This window comes from Micromesistius poutassou, assembly GCF_964030765.1.
Source record: "Micromesistius poutassou genome assembly, chromosome: 15".
NCBI lineage: Eukaryota > Metazoa > Chordata > Actinopteri > Gadiformes > Gadidae > Micromesistius > Micromesistius poutassou.
The window spans coordinates 15,511,571-15,533,951 of record NC_140285.1 but is presented as its reverse complement, the minus strand read 5'-3'; the positions used below and the strand labels follow the sequence as shown (position 1 = coordinate 15,533,951).

The 22,381-nt window shown below is 41.7% G+C and overlaps 2 protein-coding genes across 4 annotated transcripts; one reads left to right on the top strand and one right to left on the bottom strand.

Annotated features, from left to right (window-relative positions):
* Positions 1-229: 229 nt before the first annotated feature.
* Positions 230-13,843, bottom strand: ptpn22 (protein tyrosine phosphatase non-receptor type 22). Of its 2 annotated transcripts, none has more exons than XM_084479675.1 (26): positions 13,281-13,843; positions 11,818-11,926; positions 11,349-11,425; positions 10,691-10,786; positions 10,390-10,428; positions 9,428-9,499; positions 9,093-9,152; positions 8,684-8,826; positions 6,249-6,315; positions 6,079-6,156; positions 5,806-5,892; positions 5,276-5,403; positions 4,685-5,169; positions 4,218-4,280; positions 4,020-4,097; positions 3,448-3,578; positions 3,203-3,230; positions 2,964-3,089; positions 2,642-2,704; positions 2,187-2,314; positions 1,777-1,804; positions 1,483-1,545; positions 1,180-1,247; positions 1,020-1,050; positions 830-916; positions 230-742 (listed from the first exon to the last, which is right to left on the bottom strand). In XM_084479675.1, the coding sequence occupies exons 1-26, from the start codon at positions 13,377-13,379 to the stop codon at positions 681-683; spliced, it is 2,496 nt and encodes an 831-aa protein (XP_084335801.1). In that variant the 5' UTR covers positions 13,380-13,843; the 3' UTR covers positions 230-680. The 2 variants fall into 2 exon arrangements, with proteins under 2 accessions (XP_084335801.1, XP_084335802.1); XM_084479676.1 differs by having other exon boundaries at positions 2,964-3,065.
* Positions 13,844-16,100: 2,257 nt separating this feature from the next.
* Positions 16,101-20,267, top strand: LOC311359544 (uncharacterized protein). 2 transcript variants are annotated; one of them, XM_084479588.1, is made up of 6 exons: positions 16,101-16,717; positions 17,426-17,531; positions 18,038-18,361; positions 18,451-18,768; positions 18,852-18,990; positions 19,091-20,267. In XM_084479588.1, exons 2-6 carry the CDS (start codon positions 17,498-17,500, stop codon positions 19,191-19,193), a joined length of 918 nt encoding a protein of 305 aa, XP_084335714.1. In that variant the 5' UTR covers positions 16,101-16,717; positions 17,426-17,497; the 3' UTR covers positions 19,194-20,267. The 2 variants fall into 2 exon arrangements, with proteins under 2 accessions (XP_084335714.1, XP_084335715.1); XM_084479589.1 differs by lacking the exon at positions 16,101-16,717 and having other exon boundaries at positions 16,748-17,531.
* The last annotated feature ends 2,114 nt before the right edge of the window (positions 20,268-22,381 follow it).

Here is a 22,381-nt window from a genome sequence, read left to right as displayed (position 1 = left end):
GCTCTATTGGTTTTACCACTGGGTGGTGCTATTAAGCAGACGTTTTACTAAAACGATGTAGGCTTTAACTTTGCCAACCTACTGGAACTACACCCGAAGTGTATTTATGAGACCGATTTACGGTCTCGTCTGCCTTGTGTCTTTGTTTGTTGGCTTCTTTAGACACATATTGGTGCTGTAGCTGTATGGACCTTTTAGGAAAGCTAAAAAATGGAAATGCAAATTATTTGTATACATTTTAATAAATAATTGTGTGCAGGAAGTATATTTAATTCAACTGTACAGTGTCGTCGAACAACAAATACATTGCTGAATGGCATTAACAAGGCTATTGCCACTTGAACATTTACAATTAAAACAATAACATTATTGCTTTGTTTAAGACCAACAGAAAAATGCAGTTTGTCAACTGTAAATAAGAACAAAATGGCATACACACACCATGTTCACTTGCTCGACTAACTTTCCATTACAAATCATGGACGTGTAGCCTTTTGTTCCTGAGAGTGAAGCGGTTGGTTAATGAACAAAGGAGGTAGACACGATCAGAACACATCTTCAAAGCTTCCATGTCCATTCTCTTGATAAAATTAAAATAGCTTCCCGATCTCCAGGATGGGGGGGGGGGGATTAAAACCAGAGTTTTAGAAAAACAAGAGCGGGCGAGAGCGGTCCGGGCTTCAAACCCAGGGTTCAGGGTAACTCCTTGGGCCCTTGGGCTTCGCGAAACGATTCCCAAATCCTGCAAATGGGTTTGTGTTTGAATCCAGATTGTAACGTAACGTGTCATCATGTGTACCGTGTGTATAAAGTGTGGTATTAAATGTACCAAATTTAAACCCGGAGCTGGGGGTCCCGTTAGCAGGAGCAGGTGGGGGTCCGGGCGGGAACGGCGCAGGTGGAGCCGCTGGTTTAGCTAGCGGTACACCACGTGTTAGACATAGTTAGTTCCCTATCGCTAAACAAACACCTCCTGTGCATTTGCAAGGAGAGGAAGGAAGATAAAATCATATACCTACATTTACATCTGGATCGGAAGAATTTCAAGCTCTAGAGAGAAGGACGACAAGCAACCGATAAACAAGTACAATATAGGTTAGCGTCAATACCCCTCGGTATAGGCCCTCTCCACAGCCACTTAGGGAGAGGCTTAGCGCTGAGCCTTCATGTTCAGCTTACCCTGGTTCTAGGCATGACCTTCCCGTTGTTGGTGTGTACCGTATTCTCTGAGGTCTGTTGCTCCACTCCTGGATCCAGATATCACACACACACACACACACACACACACACACACACACACACACGCACATGCACCCACACACACTTATTTAAACAATGAGAAACGCACTGTGTTTTGTGTATGTGAATACATTTATTTATTTCAAGCCTCCTATATAGGTGTTAGGTTTTAAGAACATGTGCTTCCTGTGTGCTGCTCAGATGTGAGTAATGATATGAACTGCAGACTAAAGGCCGGCTCACCACTTCCCTCTCCGCTGAACACCACAGAAGGAGGGGCCAGCTGCCGAACGACTGCCAAGGGTTCTGACACAGAGACGGGCACAGCTTAGGTTTAGAACCCGGAGACAACAGCTTGGAAGAAGTTGTCTTGAAAAAACATGTCTGCAACTTAAGAAGCTTAATTTCGCTAATGTTAGCATTGGCGTTTTAGTACATTTTTAGAAAGGAAGAATATTGGCCACCATTAAATAATCGAATGATGTTGTTTAAAAGAGCGGTTATTTACTCTAATTTTAATCATTTTGTGCTGCTCACCTTGTCTTGAACTCTTTGCACGAACACTCTGAAGGAACGGAAAATAGGCAAGAATTAGTGTTACAGTGTGTTGTGTTGTGTGTGTGTGTGTGTGTGTGTGTGTGTGTGTGTGTGTGTGTGTGTGTGTGTGTGTGTGTGTGTGTGTGTGTGTGTGTGTGTGTGTGTGTGTGTGTGTGTGTGTGTGTGTGTGTGTGTGTGGAGAGTATGACTCACGGGTTCAATCACATGGGGTGCATCATGGGCTCAATATAATAATGCTTAAATTTGTCCAGTCATTAAAATAAATCCTCAAACTAAAGGAGTATGACTCATAAGCTGATAATTCAATTAATTTATCCCTCTCTGCTATAAATAAAGGCCTTGAGACATATCTGATATAAAAATGGATCAGTTCTCAGATTCCCGATCACCTTGCTCCTGGTCATGAAAACGAAATCCAGGAACTTTTTGGGCTGAGGGTTGCCCGCCCACTCCGAGGAGGTTCCTATCCGTGGCCCCGGGTCGGGTGCCTGCAGCAGGGCGCCGGGGCTTTCATCCACTGTTTGGAGATACAAACACAGAAGAGACTCCATCACTGAGGATGGTGATTCAGGTGGAGGTAGGTCGTTTTTTCAATATTGTTGGTAGGGGGTGTGTGCGGTTGGGTGCCACGGACACACTGACATGGCCCTTTGGCTCCCGAGATTGAAAAGCTACATCTGGAGACTATCTATAATATATAGTGTTGTTTCTCAAGCTCATTTCCGGAACCTCTCAAGTCAAGTTGAAACCACTCCAAATGGAATGACTCTGGGCGGGGTTATGCTAAATGTGCCGTGCCGTTACAGTGGTGCAGTAGAAGGTGTTAGGTGATAAACATGCCTACCTTCCTCAGTCGCCAGGATGAATGACTCTGGAGTTCTGTGAGGAAGAGGAGGGTTCATGCCCTCTGTGAAGACACGCAGCGTTACCACCACTGACAGCATTTCCCAACACTCTAATTTGCTCCAATTTCCCCCTCGCATTAATGTTGAAACAGCATTTTGTTTGCATTAGGATGGAAAGTTAGCAGTGTCTGCTCCTAAATAGTATGTACAGAACCATGTTGTAACTCCAGTTCCAAGGTAAGGTACCAGTGTTTAGGTTATATTTGTACTACAATTCCATTTGAGGAGCTCGCAAGTGGTGGTCTCCAATCTTAATTGTACCTTGTAGAAGGAGATCCACCTCTGGTTGTACTGGGACAGGAGGAGCAGAAGGAGGAGGAGGAGGAGGAGGAAGGTGGCTAGAACTCATATTGGACCGGGCAGCTGGACAAGAAGCAGTGGGCAGAGCTATATATATATTAATACATGTCAGGTGGTCAAACAACACTCATTGTCACACACACACTAGAGGAACAAAAAAAAAAGGTATAGCTCTGTTTTTAAATAAAAAATAAACATACCAGGGGAAGTCATTGATACTTTGAGGCTCTGAAAAAAAAACAAATCCAAACAGCAGTCCATCAGACGATATTCTCTGTTGTGGAGTCTGTAAATTGATTACCAGACTAACTATTATTTAAGATTTGTAATATACTTAGTTATTATGAATGATGTATTTATATGTTTATATGTATCAGCACTGTGTACCATTAGCGGCATGACAGTCCTAACTCTGGTGGCATGTACAGCGATGTAAAGAACTGACCTTGGTCCTGGTCCAGGATTTGACCTCATGTTGAGTGGCAGGGGGCCTCAACGAATCACAGGACCACTCTAAGGACATGCCCACTCTGTTCTGACCTACCAGGTGGCCGGAGGTAAACTGCTCCAGGAGGGCTGAGAGACGAACCAGAGCCCTCATACTTACTTACTTACACTCACTGAGTCATTCATTACGATTTACACATATATTATTTAGATATTTTTATACTGGATTGCTTTTAGCAATAGACTTCTGAAGAATAAGTCCCGCCTCCGAGGCTCCGGTTCCCTCGTTTAAAGTAGTAAACGATTATTAATGCTACTTTAACGGCAAAATCAAACGAAAATCCAAAAACCCAGTCTAAACTAGATGGAAAAAGCATGTAGTTCAAAACGTGACGCAGCTTTTACTTATTCGCCACCTACAGAGTTTGTTATGTACGATCATTCAAAAACCCCATGTTATTTCCCATAGACATTTGACCGAGGGAACCGGGAGCCTCGGAGGCGGGACTTATTCTTCAGAGGTCTATGTCTTGGGCGATGGCGTCATGGCGACGGTGTGTTCCCACCTACCTTCATCATGGGCCAACTCATAGGATTCTGGGGTTCTTTCTGGGAGTGGGGGGACAGGTGAGGGTGGGCTCCCAGTTCCTTGAGAGAAGAGCAGCTTAATCAGCACTTGTGGCCATAGTTCAAACTGTACGGTCATATTAAATGTTGGAATTTAATTAAAGTTTGTTTTTAAAAGTCATATCTGCCCATTTTTCTGACCTCCCATTTCACTGATGGCCAGCGCAGCAGCGTTTGGGGGGATAATGACCTGCAACAAATGATCTGCAGCGAAGGAAAAACAGTAATCATAAGCCTGCTAACAACAGCACAAAGATACAGCCTGGGTGTTTGAACAAGATGTAAGTGAGTCTGTTTAAAACTCGCAAGAAACTTTACCAAACAGCAATAAAAAGACCACAAAACTAACAGAATTCATGATATAAATTTGCTCAGGAATAAAACTGAGTGACCTGATCTTTTTGATTTTGAATAAATCTTGTATAATCTTATTTAGTATCTTACTATCGCACCAACCTGGATCCTTTTCAAATACAAAAAATACTTCCAGTTCACCCCAACAAAAACAAAGCACACCCTCTCAGAACTTACGGTAACCCTAACCCTAACCCCACTTGAGGAGGTTATGAGGAGGTGACCAAGCAAAGCAGACGTGTGGGAGGGGTTACCGGAGCAGTCTGGTGCCAGGCTGTGGTCGTTCAGGGCTAAAGTCGGGGCGTGGCAGCTGAACAAGTCTTCCATCAAACACTCCGACGGTTCGGCCAGGAACGAGGTTCTGTCCGGGCTTCCAAAGTAGGGGTCTTCCACCGTGAGGCAGGCGGTGGCCAGGCGATTCATGGCGGGTTTGGGTGGCGGTTCGCTGTCCTCTGGCTCACGCCTCTCTTCCTCTCTTGCTCTGCTTATAAGTCCCAGGCCGGGGCCCTCGTGGTCTTGCACCTGGGCCGGGGTCACGACCTCAGGGGTTCTCTGTAAAAGTTTGAGTGGTGGTGATTGTCGGTGGTGGTGGTGGGGTGGTTGCAGTTGCTGTTGTTGTTCTCCTTGTTCTCCTTCCCTCCAGTGGTGGTCGTCCCTGTGGGAATGTGCTGAAACGCTCTCCTGTGCTGAAGGCCCGAGCGGAGCGGGTCCAAGCACCTGCTCCTCCATCAGAGTTAACCTTAAATAAGAACATTAAATAATAGTGAACATAAAACAATAAATTCAAGATTAAATGCAAACAATGTTTTGTGATACAGTAGAACATGAAATAAGAGTGGTCTCACCTCGGACCCTGTGACTCTGGATCCAGCAGACACTGTGAGGCCAGCTCCAAGTCAGATTCTGACTCTTGGCTCAGGTCTGGTTTCTCATTGGCACTGGCGGCTGGGCTGGGGGAAGGGGCCGGCTGCACCTGCAGCCCGTCGTTCAACCACAAGATGGTTAGCGCGCCGCGGGGAATCACACTCACAAACCATGTTCTCACGAAGCAGGCCTGGGCTCTATGCAAAGTACGACTGGTAAGCATTAACTTCATCATCACTCCAATTGAATGAATGCAATAATTTCAAGCTCGTAAAACCTTAACAGACAACAAGAGATGGTTGACTTGATTTACCACATTCGGTTATGCATTTCCTTATATTATTTTCCATTCAAAGCACTGCATTATCTACTGTGACCCCACTCCTCTAGACCTCTTTGTGAGTGATTGTATTGAAGTAATCAAAGCACAGAATAATGAATACAGTATTGATAGGCAGGAACTATAGAAACTGTAACATGTGCCTATGTAAAGTTTCCCCTCCATGCTTACCTTGTTTTGACAGGCTGGAGAATCGAACGACTGCAAATATTTCTCAAACAGGAACTTGACGGTTTTGTAGACCAGTTCATATTGCTCCTAATTTCCCAAACGTAACACAAATATTTACAATAAAGCGTTTATGGGGGGAAAAAAAGCATAAAAATAAAGCAAATTACCCTATAAAACGGACCCCATAAAAACAGGTGCTGTAATGAAGGATGTTTTTACATAAACCATTCTTCTAATAAGAGGAAGTAAAAGACAGAAAGAAGCGACTGGCACCTTGGTCTGAACCACAGAGGGCCTCTGTGTGCGCATGTGTTGGACGAGATCGTAGATGCTGAAGTCTGGCGGGAGAGTCTGCAGACAGGCAGACATGTACAAGTCCATAACTGTCAGGATGTGTGAGGCGAGATAAGGTGGATGTTGCAAAACGAAGCGCTAGGGGTTACCTGTCTCTTCACAAGGTTCCAGGTGTAATCGATGACACACAGCGCTCCTGTTCGCCCACAGCCAGCACTGCACAAGCACACACGCCCATATTCGATTCATTATGTCAAGGTCCTACTCCTACAGCAACACGTCTGGTTGGCCTGCTATTATGATAACCACAACATCAACAACAACAACAACAATCATCATCATCCCCACCATTATTATCAGATCCAATGGTCAATCATCTGGAGATATTTAGGCCTCTAACTCAGTACACTGAGGCTGGGTTGCACCAACATGGATTAAGTCTTAAACTGGATTAAATCAAGGTTTAACTGTTAACCGTGTTGCACCAAACTTTAAACCTAGTTTAAACTTAGTTTAATATTAATCCTGGTTATATTTAACCCTTTGGTAATCTCAGTTTAAACTCCATTTAAACTGATATTAAATTTAAGTCTGTTAAGTCTGTTAAGTCTGTCACCAGTAATTTTAAACCTATTCTTAACTTGGTTTAACGGTTATATTTAAACCACCTCTGGAGGAGGTTTATGTTAGGTTTATCACAGTTTTCTTGACAACATGGCTGTATATCTTCGCTGAATGGGGTTAGAGGAAAGAGTTCATCGCAGGAAAATTAGAGATAGGTTTAACCCAATTTAAATTTATGAAAATTTATGAAAAGTTTTCACAGCTGCGGGATCATATCAATGATTTTCTTTGACCTGAGCTACCATGTTGGGGCAGCCCAGCTAGAGGGTCCGTAATCATTGGTGGTCCTCCGCCAGTTTGAAACATCCGCCTCCTCTCTCCTGCCGCGTCCTTTTTTGCCTTTGCATTGTAATTCAAGGCCGACCTGAGCTGTGCCACTTGGGCAGGGGCCACTCATTTTCTCCCCTCTGTAAATATAGTCTTGGTAAATATAGACTCTGTAAATAAAAGCAACAAGTTAATCATTTATTCACAAGAGAGCTGGTGAATATATTGTGGTCCATCTTTATCAAGCATACAGCGTGAATTTGTTCACATTTCGCCAGAATCCATCATCGCAGACACTGAACACAAACAAATCCTATTTGAATCCTTGTTTAAACTAGTTTAACTAATCCAGGGTTAAAACTGAGATGTGCAACGCGTCTCTGATTAATTATAAACCAGTTTAAACCTAGATTTACTAACCCTAGATTAACCCTAAACCAGGATTAATTTAATCCATGTTGGTGCAACCCAGCCTTAGTATCTTATACAAAAACACACCATGCTCTTTTGGGCTTGGGTTTCAACAAATGCTGATATTTTAAATCATATAAAAGTTTAAAAGTTGCTGTAGCTAAGATTAGCTAAGAGCTATTATGTAATTTGTAAGAAATGGAAGCCATCCGTCAGCTATTAATAAATGTAATGCTCTGCGAGAATATCTGTTGGAAAGTGTAGAAATGAAGAGAGGGAGCAGTGAGGGAGGGAGACTGTTTTGGTTGTTTAGTTTAGTTCAAAAATGTTTTGTTTTTTACTGTATCGTGAACACAGTCAAAACTAAATACATACACACTCAACTGAGAGCGGTTGGTGGTGAGCTGTCGGAGGAGAAGGACTGTGCTGCAGACCGGAAGCAATGCTCTAGTCTATTTGTCTATTTGATTGTGACCTCGCCCTCCTTACCTACGGACATGTGCTTTAACTGAACCTCGGAACAGTTGGAACAGTTGTATTATTTGTGATACCTTGACCTGCTCTTACTCTTTAGTCTGTATGACTGCCTGCTGACATAACACCTGGAGATTGTTTGTCTATGTTAAAAAAGGACTCAATTATTTCTGACTGTGTCGTGAACAGCATTCAGAGGAGAGCCTTAACTCATTCTGTGGAGTGACTGACTGACTTCTGGGTGGAGCCATGTTGCCAGGGTTACAATCCGTTTCTGCCAACTCATCCCTCAAAGAGGTGCGGACATTCCACGTGACATGTTATGGAAAGCTTTCTTTAAAAAAGAGATGTGACTATTTAGATCATCATGACCGGTAACTAACTACAAAGCCTTTGTTTTAATTGGTTCACTGGTTGCTCAGGACTTGTTGCTAAAGCAGCATTTCAAGCTTTCTCAGATGTGTGTCGTAGTGCTTTCAGATAATGGGGTATCAAATAAGAGTGTGAGAAAGTCTTTCACACGGAGGCCATATAGCCAGCCACAACTGTACTGTGAAACTCACTGAGGGGGAAATGGAGAGTGTGTGTTCTCATTCTGAGTGGGCTAAAGGCTGTAGGCTTAAACAGACAACAACCGACTTCCTGTGTCACACACAAAGTGGGTTGGTTCTCCAACCCTTTCAGGGCCTAAATCTAAATCTCTTTAATGGTTTTATGCTGAAGAGAGCAGAAGAGGTGAGAAGAGAAAAGACGGAGCAGACAGCAGAGGATACTAGGAGAGAGCACGTGTTGACAGAGGAGCAGTCACCTGCAGTGAATGACGATGGGTACGTCATCGTGATCCTGGCATATCCTCATCTCCTGCAGCATCTCCAGGATGGGGGGGATGGAGTCGGGCACACCGTGGTCCGGCCAGTTGTAGTAGTGCAGCTGATGCAGAGGCCGACTACACTGCGGAGAGCAAACAGCAAAGCTGTGGTCAACAGGTGTGACAGCTCACAGTCTGCTTAAAGCTCACATGTTAAACTCTCAGTTACTGGTGAGTTTGCATAAAAACATTTAAAACAGCATGTATGCAGCAATTATTGAAATGATATCGCAAGCACATTGAAATAAGTGATATATTCTATTGTCGGCTACAACGAAAACCCACAGCACAACTGGATTATTTGGGATTTGATGTGACATCCTATAAGATATGATACTACTTTACTTACATTTTGATAGGTAATTCTTAATTTTCTTGCCCGATAGTCCCCTTTATTTTCATCGTTATCCTGAACATGAGAAGATAGTTGAGATTTATGTAATAAATAGAACAGAATATACTGTACAAGTCAGCATGGGTAAAAAAGCAATGCACATATTATTTGGAAGCAACATTGGCCTTCATTTTTTATTAATCAACAAAAACTATTGTAGGTTCATATTTAAATGTCCTTATTATTGGTGGTTCCCCCTGGAGTTTATCATCGGCCATTGGCATCGCTCAAGGGGAAGGGTGCTTAGAGAAGTTAGTCAATAAAGGAAGTGATGTTGAAGAAGTACTCACACAGTCCATTGTGAAAGGCCCACAGACAAACTGGTCTGCTTGTGTCTCTGGCCAGTAGCGCTCACACTTTTTCTGAGAAATAGCAGTTTGCAATTAAAGCAACACAATACACCTCAAAACATGATTAGTTTGTTCTTGTAACTTGTTTGCGACTTATAAAGTAATATGGTACAATTGGAAGATACCGTTGTGTCAAGAACTTTTTCTTATCCTTCAAGGTTTACTTCTTTTTATTTTCTTATCTTTAATCCTTAATCTTTTTTATCTATTCTCAAATTATAACATTAGCTTTGCTTTTTCCTGTATGGTTTGAATTTCCTTTTAGTTTTGGAGTGACACTATATATATACTGTATGTGTATATACTGTATATATATACACATATATTTATACATATACTGTATATATATATATATATATATATATATATATATATATATATATATATATATATATATATATATGTGTGTGTGTGTATATATATATATATATATATATATATATAACGAAAACCCACAGCACCCACAGCACATTGACACAAAACAGGCACGAAATATATATCAGACCACCAACCGCTCTCAGTTCTAGTGGTGATCTGATGGAGCAGGACATGCTGCTGATCAAACAGGAAGTCATGCTCTATCTTAATGTGACCTCACCCTCCTCACCTATGGACATGGGCTATAACTGAACCTTTAAAGAAATGGACCTGCTCTTAATCTTTAGTCTGTATCTATGGCTGCCTGCTGACACCTGTTTGTCTATCTTTGCTCTCATTTGTGAGGTTGAAAACTGGTTTGGGCTGGTAGCTATTTCATGTTTTAATTGTGTGGTGAATTAAGCCTGACACTAAGCCTGATACTATGCTGTCAAGATGTCTATGCACACTTCTACTTTTGTTACAGTTTGACAGAAAGAAAGAGGGAGAGGTTGAATCTGATGAAGGTGATGAAAGAGACTTACCCTCCCCATCTCAAACTCCCGACAGGCCATCACTACGACCTAGCATGAAACCAGACTATGAGAGATGCAACATACAACATGCGTATGACATCAGCACACGCCTAGCTCAATGTATTCAAAAACAGTGTTCAGTCACTACATTGACACAAAACAGGCACGAAACATCTGCAAGGTGCTGGACAAATGATATGTGAAAGGATGAACGTTTAGTGAGGACAGTGACAGCACAGGGACAAACAATGTTCCATGTTAATGAGAGTGCAGAAGGATTCTAATGGTCCCAGTATAGGTCAGGTCTCACCTCTACTTTGTACTCCCAGATCATCCTCAAGAAGTCCAGCACCGTGTGAGGAAGAGGACCTTGAGTAGCGATGTATGCTCTGGAGTCTGAGACTCCCTTTAGATGGAGAGAAATATCAGCCTCAGCACCGTCCAAAGGCACACCATACCACATATTTATTGCAAACTTAAAAATAAACTTGGCCAGTTCTGCTGGCCCTGTTTTGTGTTGAGAGTTATTTGTATTTGTTTCTCTGCTGGCCAGTGCTGTAGATTTGAATGCATGATAATAATAGGTCTCCATCAAATCACAATTTTAAGGCCCCCTATTTGACCACCAGATGTGAGTTTGATTAGACATCACAAGCCATTAGATGTATGAGATGTAGATGATGGATAGATCAGTCTACCAGCCTATGGAATGGACCAACTGGTACTGGTCTTATCTGTCCATCATACATCTCAGTGAAAACTCCCACTAGTGATGTCACTATGTGGCATGGCAGGGCAGATTTTAAAATGACTTGTAATATCATGCTCACACCTGGTGGTAAAATGGGTGCCCTTCAATCACAACAAAGTCGGGCGAGCAGAAATTGCTGAATGCAGCTCTAGAGAAATGTTGAACTTGTAATAAGAAACATGCACTTAACAGCATATTATTGGAAGGATGACCCTACCTTGATGAAGCTAGCGTTGATGTAGTCTTCATCATTTTTGCTGGTGTTCAGAGAGAGTTTTACTCTTGTGTGATCAACTAAGGGGGTGGGAAACACATCTTTATATACTCTTTTGTTTTTTTAGTTGGACATTTTATTCCATATTGATATAACCTAATAATATTTGTTACTGATTTGATGTTGTGGTAATAATCACTGAACATAATGTGTTATATATAATATGACACCTTTCACATTGCTCCTGGGTTCATTGGAAGTATTTTACGATATAATTGAACATACTGTCTATTAAGGAAACATATTGAATATCTCCGTACATGTATTCTATGGTATAATGTCCCGTTAAAGATATGTATTTATATTTAATCCAAATCTCTGGCTCAATGTAGTATAATTATTATTGTACGATTCATAGTTAGATATAAGTACACCAGCACGCCCAGTGAGAACGTTGAAAGAGTTTTCTCACAGGGAACAATGTCCTTGTATCGGTTCTTCTTGACGTTGTCCTTAGTCAGCGCCGCCTTGCTCGGGAAGGTGTTGTCATTGCGGTACTGGATGGACTGCATTTTCAACCTCTGGAAACACAAACAAACGCAAATAACTTTCAATGCCGCTGCATGCCGACTTCTGCTGGGGAATACAAGACAGGTATTCCCTGCGGATCCACAGCGATATTTTCCAATTCCATCAAGCATTTCATTTCTTCCAACTTATACTACCCTATACTAACCCTACAACTGTTTGATCTTGCACAAATCCAGGATGCAAGTTTCAACATCACCATTTTTCCAATGTGTCCTCCATATGATTCATAAGACAGGATTCGGTTGTGGGTTCATTGCTTAAACACTGGACACATGAGTCAAGTTAAAGGAAGAGCTGCTCGTTATTCTCTGGAAATATTGACAGTTGACATACAGAAGAAATAGGTTTGTCATGGGCTGTGGCAAGCTGTGCATTTCAAATTGTGCCTTGAGGCAGAGACCAGAACTGATGCAGTGCGACTTACTCATGCCCTGCACTTCTGGCTGAGCCACACAAACCATGAGTCACCTTTCTGACTTCCAAACCGTTTTGACAGCACATGCACCCACCAAGGACTTGCCAGGGAGTGCGAAACTCGCAGAACACAGCAGAACCGTGCCTGATTCTCCCTCACTCTTTCTCTTCCTCTTATTTTGTCCCAACACACAGGCCTTTTTGTTCCAAGTTATTCCGATCTCTCAGCCCTAGAGCAGCTTGTAAAAGGCCTGTCAGACCATCTGTGGCACTGACACCACAGAGTGCTTTTTGTTCTAACAGGAAGTGATGCAATGGGTTTGTTGTCGTCCGTCGGGGATGGGTCCTAACGATAGAATCATGACAGCGACATGCGGCTGGTTCCGAGCAAACTGGGGATCGTCGTGGAGACGGTTGCCCGCTGATGTCACCCAGCACCAAGAGACTTTTGAGTTGATTTCACTTTTGCATGGCATGCGCTGTTACATGCATACAACTCTCACGGTGACAGTTGCTTTTGACACCAGTTTCATTGCATTTGCCTACAGTCCTTCCTCGAATGCCTGATGTATTCATCTAAAGAGGAAGCAATCAAAGTGTCACAGCGGGACTTGACTTGCACACACACACACACACACACTACCTACTTCTCTATGTATCCGCGAATGTGAATAGTTGCGGACTTAACAGTGACGTTGTCATTTACATTTTGCAGTGTTCTTCGCTGTGTGCAATGCAGATTTGTTAGCATCAAATTTGTTCCATTTGTTGGAACTGTCGACTTATTGAGGGCGGACGGCGACACAGCTCAGTGATCTGGGCGATGCCACACGCTGACACACACCATTCTCCATGTATTTCAGGAACTAGCTATTGAAATGGAAGCACCACGACCCTGTACAACGACAACAGACGTGGCGAGAGACTCACCGAGAACTCCTCAGCGAGTCCGTCCTCCGGCTCCTCTTGTGCCTCCTTGTGCTCCAGATGAACCAGGAGGCGCCTGAGTACCATGGCCTGCTCCTCCATGACTAGCCCGACAGGCGCCCTGCGTCCTCCAGGTGTGCCAGGAAAAGCCCCCAAAGTCCACCTCTGCTCCTTCTCATTGACGGCGCATCTCCAAGTGACTCCAAATGGTTTGGTGCGTGGCCGTTGAACCGGGAGAGTTGCCCCTGACAACTTATCTAATGCAACTCAAACATCAAGATACTTCTGTGTATCTGCCTCACTGTCAATCGTGTGGTGTGATGCGTTTGTGTGTGTGTGATGTGTGTGATGTGTGTGTGTGTGTGTGTGTGTGTGTGTGTGTGTTTGTGTGTGCTCTAAGAGGAAGCAAACAGTGAGCTAACAGGTTCTGTGGTCAGATTGAAAAAAACTCCAATGTACGCACACACACGTGAACACAGACACACACAAACACACCCCCCCCCCCTCCATCCACCCCTCCCCTTTCAAACACAGGTTTTAGTTTTTTCTCTCTCTCTCTCTCTCTCTTTCTCTCTCTCTCTCTCTCTTACTGGCTCCTAGATTGAGTCGCGTATGTGATTTAATAGACTAACTGTCTGTCAGAGCGAGCGAGAGAGAGAGAAGGAGGGAGGGAGGGAGGAAGGGAGGGAGGAGGGAGGGAGGGTGTTGATGAGTGTGTGGGTGTAGCTGTGCATGGAACAGGCTTGAGCGGCTGGATACGGTCGGTGTCAAGCAGGCGGTTGAGCCAGTTGGACGTCATTTAGCAGGGCCAGGCATGGACGAGGGCCAGCCATTCAGATGAGAGCAGAGACACTGAAGAGGTGGAGCAAAGATGCCTCTCTCTCTCTCTCTCTCTCTCTCTCTCTCTCTCTCTCTCTCTCTCTCTCTCTCTCTCTCTCTCTCTCTCTCTCTCTCTCTCTCTCTCTCTCTCTCTCTCTCTCTCTCTCTCTCTCTCTCTCTCTCTCTCTCTCTCTCTCGTGGGAAACTCTTTCTTAACCCTTTGTTGTTTGATGATGATGTTTCACTGCATGTCTCTTACAGATAAACGATGAGTTGCAGACACAGGGGACCCACTTTTAATGAATTGAAATAGGGAAATAATGTATATACAGTTTCTCAACATGACATTTTCTTATGATTTAGCCTAGGAGATCCAGTAAAAAGGTCTCATCTTGAGGAAAAAAGGTCTCATAACAGCAGAAAGTCTGCATGTCTGCAGGACATGTTTTGTCCTGTAGATGTCCTTCATAGTCCTTCATGTCTATTCTCAGATTGCCATGTCGTGGCAATCTGTTTTTACTCATTGGCAATCTTAGTGTTTTTACTCATTGGTTATAGTTGTTCCTGGTTTTATATATATATATATATATATATACACGCTTCTGTGTGAGGGTTCAATACATAGTTGTAGGATCATTCTTAATTTGAAGAAACAGCACAATGGAGATGGATGACTATCTTAAGCAGCGCTTTACCTTATTATATTATCGATATGTATATATATATATATATATATATATATATATATATATATATTATAATCCTGTAAAATTTAATGAAAGATGTGATTAGACATATGCATACTTTGGATATACATACTGTGTACTCAACGCAAAGCAGAGGCTGTAGTAATGTCATAATTGATGATACTAACTGTGAGCTTAATTTTGCATCGCTTTGCAGCAAACGTTGTCCACTTTGCCTGGCCTCTAGCGCAATTTCCACGGGTGCACCTAATTAAGAAAAATAAAATATACACTCAGGTCAGTCAAGGAAGGAAGGTTGCTTCCTAGAGGAATTACAGTTAGAACGTTCCATCTGAAATATAAGTTACATAACTACTTACAACCATGAAATGTCCAGAACCAGTCTTGGTTGTGATGGTGTATCGGGTTGAACCGAGTGTTCAGCCTAAATGTTTGATATGGTATCAGACTGGAAAAGGTATTAATACAATGTTTTCAGTTGCTCAGTACTCAGACTCAGACTGACCAATCACAACAGAGGGGGTACAGGCTTTAAAGAGACAGGTAAAACCGAGCGTAGGCTGAAAGCGGTTCTGCAGCAATGAAGTGTGACAATTAAATGGTGGGTTTCTACTGTTGTGTGCCCGTGAGGCCACACGTTGACGCACCTAGCCCTAAGCTTCCCACTGCCCAATCACTGGGTAGGACATCTGCTATTAATCTGGACAATAAATGAACACTGTTGAATTGCTGAACTGTTGTAACTAATGATCTGCTGTATCTGAAAAGTTATAATACTGATCTGCTGTCTCAACAATAAGTGTACTGTCTACCTCAAAGAAAAGCATCATAACCATCTGTTCATAAAAAAGACGTGAAACATCGAAATGCTGAAATATTGGAACTGCTGATATGCAGTTTCAATGCTAAGGACCGGTACCGGTGACCGGTGTACCGGTGGCCTCCGAAGAAAACGGGAACAATCGTGGACATCTGCTCTTGGAAAAAAAACAGACTTTCAGTGACACTACCATATATGAACAGGACTTCCGAATGACACTACCATATATGAACAGGACTTCCGAATTTAGTGCGAGCATCACGTGGAATATACTGAGATATTGAATTGTTAAACTGCTGAGCTGCTGCAAAAATTGTACCAAAGGGCCCCAGAAGAAAAACAGGAACCTCCATGCCTCTCTACCTCTGATTAAGACTGAATGTAACTGTATTATAACTACGCATGCGCCGGCTGGCGGTTTGTGTATATAATGAGTGTTTAGAATCCACTGCTTTTTCCCCTCCTTCCCTTTCTCCCTCTACTTACTTAGTAAGGTAGCCTCTACGGAGGTATTTTTTGCGTATTGCGATTACCTCTCTTTAGCTTATTCTTTTTCAGGTTTATTAGGATTCCTAACCTTAGATTCTTTTTCAGGTTTATTAGGATTACTAACCTTAGATTCTTTTTCAGGTTTATTAGGATTACTAACCTTATATCTAATCTTACTTATATTGTTTATTGATAATTTGTATTGTTGATTGATAATTGAATGTATGGTTTATTGTAACACTGCTCGTGCAGTCTACTAGACTCAATTGTTGACTCTAATAGATATGCAAAGACAGGAGCGTGTAGACCTCTTTAATAGAAACCTTAATGTTGATTTAATGTTTTAGACTCTTTTTTAATGTAATCATAATTTTCTGTAACTTTTTGTAAAACGGTATTATATATTAGACTCCGTTAACATTTAACCTCTTTCTCTTGAAAATCCCTTTTCTCTGTCATAGTGTAAAACAAGTTTATTGAATCTAAATAAAACTACCTGACTACACTTTGTAGTAGGCGATTGAATCGGTTCTTCAGTAATTGACCCGGCTCCTCAGTAGGGGCCCAACCGACAGCTCGCAGCTCTCCCAGCCTCCGCACGATAGGTGAGTGGTGCATGACACAAACAAGGTTGATTGTGACTGGTCTGGAGAGTGAGGCAATATAAAGAGGTTCAGACTTGTTCCCCGCTTCGTGGCCCATAGGGATTGGGGTGGTAAGAGACGCCACAGAGTTCGATCGAAACGCGTATAGCCTAAATTTAGCTTAACCTCGTAGGGGCTTAAACGAGTGACCTGTGTTGGACACATAGACCAGAGTCTTCCTCCACTGAGCTTAGCCGAGGAACTCTAACACGTACCAAGAGGGCCAGCACAGGTTAAGCCCCGGGGCCGAAGAGAAACCAGTATCGGGTACCCCTCTCCTAGACGTCAGGAGAGGTCTTCCCACCTAGTGCGACTGAAGGTTCTCATATAGCCCTCATACTATAAAAACCCATTATAGGTTGGAACACTCAACACTACATTAAAGCATGTACTAGAAGTACCTCCACATGAAAATATTGACCACATCAATTCAATAATACGACGCCTTTAATGAATTTGGCCAGCCGTCTTCTCTGCGGCGAAACATGAACATTCTTGATTCAGACAGAAAGAGGATGGGCAATTCACAGATGGTTAAAGTGAAAGTGCGGAAAAATAACACTAACACTAACACTGGCAGACTCAACCACCCTTTATGTAGTGTCTGTAGCCCCACATTTCTGCTCAATAAAAAAAGCCTCAACACCAACGGAAACAAACGGTTTACAGGAAGTCTTGAACCACAACAGACCCTATGTAAAGGAATCTTCTTTATCGTTATCACCTACTGTTCGTGACACCATGAAGATACTTGGTCTGATGTTTCTCATCACTGGTGAGAGGAATAATATTTATTACATTCATGCATACATAGTTTTCATAGGTTAATATCCAGATATTTTTCAATCCTTATCTTATCATCATTCTTTTGATTGTTTGTGCTATTTTAAAAGGTATGTAGGGTTGTTTAATATAGAGTATTTCTATTTATGTATGTATTTATTTACTTTTATGTTTGCTTTAGCTTTCTGCTAAATCTTAAATCTACAATGCTTCTATTTTTTTTATTTTATTAGTAACTTTGCCTTTATTTTCTCACTTTCTAAAATGCATTTTTATTAACTCTGCCTTTCTAAAATGTTTTTTTTTAACTTTGCCTTTATTTTCTATCTATTTTACTTTTTACTTATCTATTATTTTATTTTATTGTATGACAATGTTTATATGTGAAGCACTTTGAGTCTGCCTTGTGTATGAAAAGTGCTATATAAATAAAGTTGCCTTGCCTTGCCTTGCCTTGCCTTTATTAACAAAACAGATGAATGTGTACCTGTTTTGCAGTGAGTGTGCAGCTTCAATGTGATAGAAGACAAATCAAGGCAACCATTGGGGAAGAATTAACTATAGCCTGCAGCTATCACACGAGGTATCGGTACAATAACAAATACTGGTGCAGAGGTAGCTCAAGAGATACCTGTGAGGTTTTGTCAGACTCTGACGACACTGTCAAAACAGAAAGCAAACGTTTTCGCATCCTCCATCATGGTAGAACGCTCTTTGTTGAGATCAGGGCTCTGCGGTTGGAAGATACTGGAGTGTACTGGGTTGGCATTGACAAACCCTATGCAGACATTATGGTCTCGGTTGACATGGACGTCACTGAAGGTAAGAACCACACTCGTTACACACAACCCCTACTTTGAACTCGGCTGTAGGATCCTAATCTATGCCCCCCCCCCGTGTCTCTGTCACAGTGCCCGTCTCCAAACCCGACCTTTGGCCCTTGGTCCCTCTGGCACATACGTGCTGGGGTCGCCCAGTGACAGTGCGCTGTGGATGCACCCGGGGAAGCAGTGTGGGTTACGCCTGGTACCAGCGCACCCAGCTGCACAACGCACCTCTCCTCGGCCCGGCTGACTCTGACCTACGTCTGGACTGTGCCAATGTGGAAGGGGACAGCCATTTTTACTGTAGGGCCAGTAACACAATCAGCAGTCAGACAAGTTCTTCTCTCTCTGTGGAGGTTCTGGTGGTGGCAGCGGTCAACTGTAGCTATGTCATTCATATTCAAGGTAGGGGGCGTGTAGATAGGTTTATGTTTACAACACAAAGGTTAATGATTAGCGTGTGACATGTTTTCTCTTTTATTCGGCAGACTACCCTATGTATCAGTGTGCTCTGACTACACCTACACCCCCTTTCACCCATGGTCCCCAATCGACCCAAATGACAAGTTCAGAGGTCATGCACCAGACTGTTAATATTAATGGAACAGATCAACCGATAGACAGCAGGTAAGATCTTGTTTGTTGTTCAACTAAATAACTCACTCATTTGAAGTAGTTCACAGTTATATCAAATATGTAAACATTTTCCCTCATCTTGTCTTGCCAGCACATGGACAGGATTCTCATTGTGGTATACAGTGCTGCGTTGGACTTTGTTAGCCTTCTTGACGACATGCTTGTGCGTGATAAGGATAGTACATATAAAGTAATTATTTTTATGTGTCACCCCGCTGCCTTTATCGCTACAATGACACGGGTCAGTACAATATTCCAATTAAGCTTCAATGGTGAGAAAGATAACATATATTCATTATATATGAGCATGTATGATGTGTACAACTTTAAACTGTAAATAGATTTCACAAATTTGAACAGATTTTTACAGAAAGTATGGTCTTTTGCAAGCAAAAAGTGAGCAATAAAGTTGTTTTGAATTTAAATATATGTGTATCAATGTATATATTAATAAATGAAGGGTGCATAACAATTGTAACCAGAAAGATTAATTTAATTCCTTTATTTGCAATGAATTTGTTCACACTTAAAGGCATTTTCTGCCGCTAGGGGGCTCCAATAACAAAAGTTTTAGTTTGATGGCGTAGTGTAGTGGGCTCATGGGTATGAGGGGCCGTATGGGACATTATTCAGAACTAGCATGCGCATACACATATGAAACCAAACTCATTCACATACTATACTGAAAACTTGCATACAAGTGAAAAGCTTTTACATACATTGTACGCCCACATACACAACTGAAAAGCTTGCATAAAAATTAGTGAAACCTTTTACATGGACTACTGAAATGCTTTTACACATGCTAGTAAAATGTTCTCATATACACAGCTGAAAAATGTCCCCTCACACACACATATGAAACCATTCAAACACTATACTGAAAACTTCACACATACACAAGTGAAAGATTTTACACAACTGAAACACCTTCACTCAAACAACTGAAAAGCTCTCATAACGACTAGTGGAACCTTTTACATAGACTACTGAAATGCTTTCACACATGCTAGTAAAATGTGCTCATATACACAGCTGAAAAATTCTCTCCCACATACACATATGCAGGGTTGCCAACTTTGGGACTTTGGCTGGAGTGAGACTCTGCAAAATGTCAGTGGGCATGCGAAGAGCGCATGAGCTGTGAATATTTTTGATAACCATAACCCACATTGTTTTACAAAACAGTCCTTGTTTACTTAGTATAAAGAAATCAAAGGAAGGCTTACATAAAAGCCATTGGCTGTTGTTGATGGAAGACATTCAAAATGTGATTAGATATTTTTTAATCATGCATTTAATCATGCATTGACATGGGAACACAGCTGTATACTGATACCTGCTGCCATAGATATGTATTTAACCAAGACCTCAGAATTTATTCCCAGTCTGACCCAGAAAGAAGGAATTTAACAGAAGGTGTGTCATGGCCTTTAGTTTAGTAATTTGGTTATGGTTGATAGCCTGCACTACATTAAGACACCTTGTAATTTTGTTTTGAGGAGGGCTGTCAAACCATGAGAAAACCTTTAGGGTCTATTGTGAGAATAGGTTACTTGGACCCCGCTAATTGCCAAATGTGACTTTATTTAGCCTAATGACTGATATTGAGTAGTAAGTAACAACATGGAATTAATGTTGAATCTGAATAAATACTATGTCCTTATTAAAATATTTGAAACTGTAACATAGCCTATGGATTATGTAGCCAAGCCAAGAGATTCAGTAAACTGATGCCTATATTGACTTGTTCTTTCTGTGCTTAGCTCGAAAGGCACTTGTAATATAATTAAAATATAGGCTAAGTAACACCAAACTAACAATTTCTAGTTGAATTCCAACAAGGTCCACAGTCCACACAGAGAGGCAGAGAGACAGAAGACATGGAAGGAGGGAGGGAGGGAGACTGGAAGAGTTTTTGGAAAGGATCATGCCATTTAAGAGAAGTTCTCAGAAAAGCTCTTTGAGGTATCTTTTTGCCATTTTTCTCTCTTGTTCAAATGTTGGGAATCACATAAAAATGCACATTTGATGATCTTGTTCATTTTGATACCCTGGCTATAATTTTAGGTTAAGTATTGAGTAAGTAAATTAAACCAAATAACGGAGTATCCGCATTAATTGCGTTAAAAAAACAACAGTAATAAAACAAACGTAACGTTGTTATTTTAAAAGCAGCAGCACTAGTTTGAGGCATTTATTTGCGCTCTCAGACCTTAACTAATACTTTATTTTCTTCTTCCCAAGCACGTGTCTTTCACTCAAAAGAAACATATAGATAGAGATGGATAGACAGATATATCTAACAAGCATGTTTCCTGTATATTCTGTGGTCTAGTAGTGAGTGATCAACAGTGAATGGACGGAAAAAAAAAGAAGTGAGATTGATGCTGAAAGCGTGAGTGTCACGCCAATGCGTGATAGTTGCCAACCCTGCATATGAAACCATTCACATACTATCCTGAAAACCTCAGACATGTGTGTGAAAGTTTTTCACTTATACAGTATGTGTGTGAGGATTTTCAGTTGAACAGGAAGGCATTTCAGTTGAACAGGAAGGCTTTGATGAGTCGATAATGTTTCAATGAGTCGATAATGCGAACAGCTGTATATATCTTAGGGAGAATGATTGTGGGGTAACGTTAAATTACCCAGCACTGTTATCCATGATCAAAACAATCGTCCTAAAAATAACTTTTTCAGCTTGTTGAACATTGTTATAACGTTATCTTGCATTGGAAGTCATTGCCATATTCATGGTCTTTGTTGTAATTGCGTAAGCACAAAAGCATTGTAATAAACTATAGTATGTATAGTGACACCCACAAAGAATGCAAAACTTAGTATTAACAGAATCAAGACTAACTTAACAAATATATTGCTAAATGATTCACACTCAACATTAATAAGTAAATCTCTCACTCTCATCTCATCTCTCTAACTCCCTCATATATCTATCATAAGTAAATGTACTAGCTAAAACACATGCCAGCTCTTTCAATGTGGCCACATGAATACCGTCAGCTGATCATGTCCTCTCTGTATCTCAAGATTTGTATAAGTGCTGCTGTTGACATGTGAATACAGTCTGATTGGATGCATAAATGTCCGCTGTTGAGGAGACCTGGAGAACCCCTACAGCAGAGAGAAAGACCACTCACAGGGGAACACAAGAGGGATGGCCACAGAGAAAGGGACAGGAAGTGCTAGCGAGACCAACACCCAGACCCAAACCGCCTGCTGCACACATCACTCCTGTCATCTTCTGTAGAAATAGCTTCCTTTTTATAGAAGTGAATGGTTTGTAATTTTGTTGTACATTTTATAAGTTTGTATCAACATCGACCATTTGTGTCTGGATACATATGAATGAATGAATTCC

Bases quoted from the DNA above. Each gene is read 5' to 3' on its own strand.
- ptpn22 (XM_084479675.1), bottom strand. From the start codon at position 13,379: ATGGAGGAGCAGGCCATGGTACTCAGGCGCCTCCTGGTTCATCTGGAG. The intron at 8,827-9,092 runs GTAAGTAAAGTA...TGCTCTCCGCAG, and splicing joins TAAGAATTACCTATCAAAAT to TGTAGTCGGCCTCTGCATCA. The intron at 3,231-3,447 runs GTCAGTTCTTTA...TTTTTTTTTCAG, and splicing joins AATCCTGGACCAGGACCAAG to AGCCTCAAAGTATCAATGAC.
- LOC311359544 (XM_084479588.1), top strand. From the start codon at position 17,498: ATGAAGATACTTGGTCTGATGTTTCTCATCACTG. The intron at 18,362-18,450 runs GTAAGAACCACA...TCTCTGTCACAG, and splicing joins TGACATGGACGTCACTGAAG to TGCCCGTCTCCAAACCCGAC. The intron at 18,769-18,851 runs GTAGGGGGCGTG...TTTATTCGGCAG, and splicing joins CTATGTCATTCATATTCAAG to ACTACCCTATGTATCAGTGT.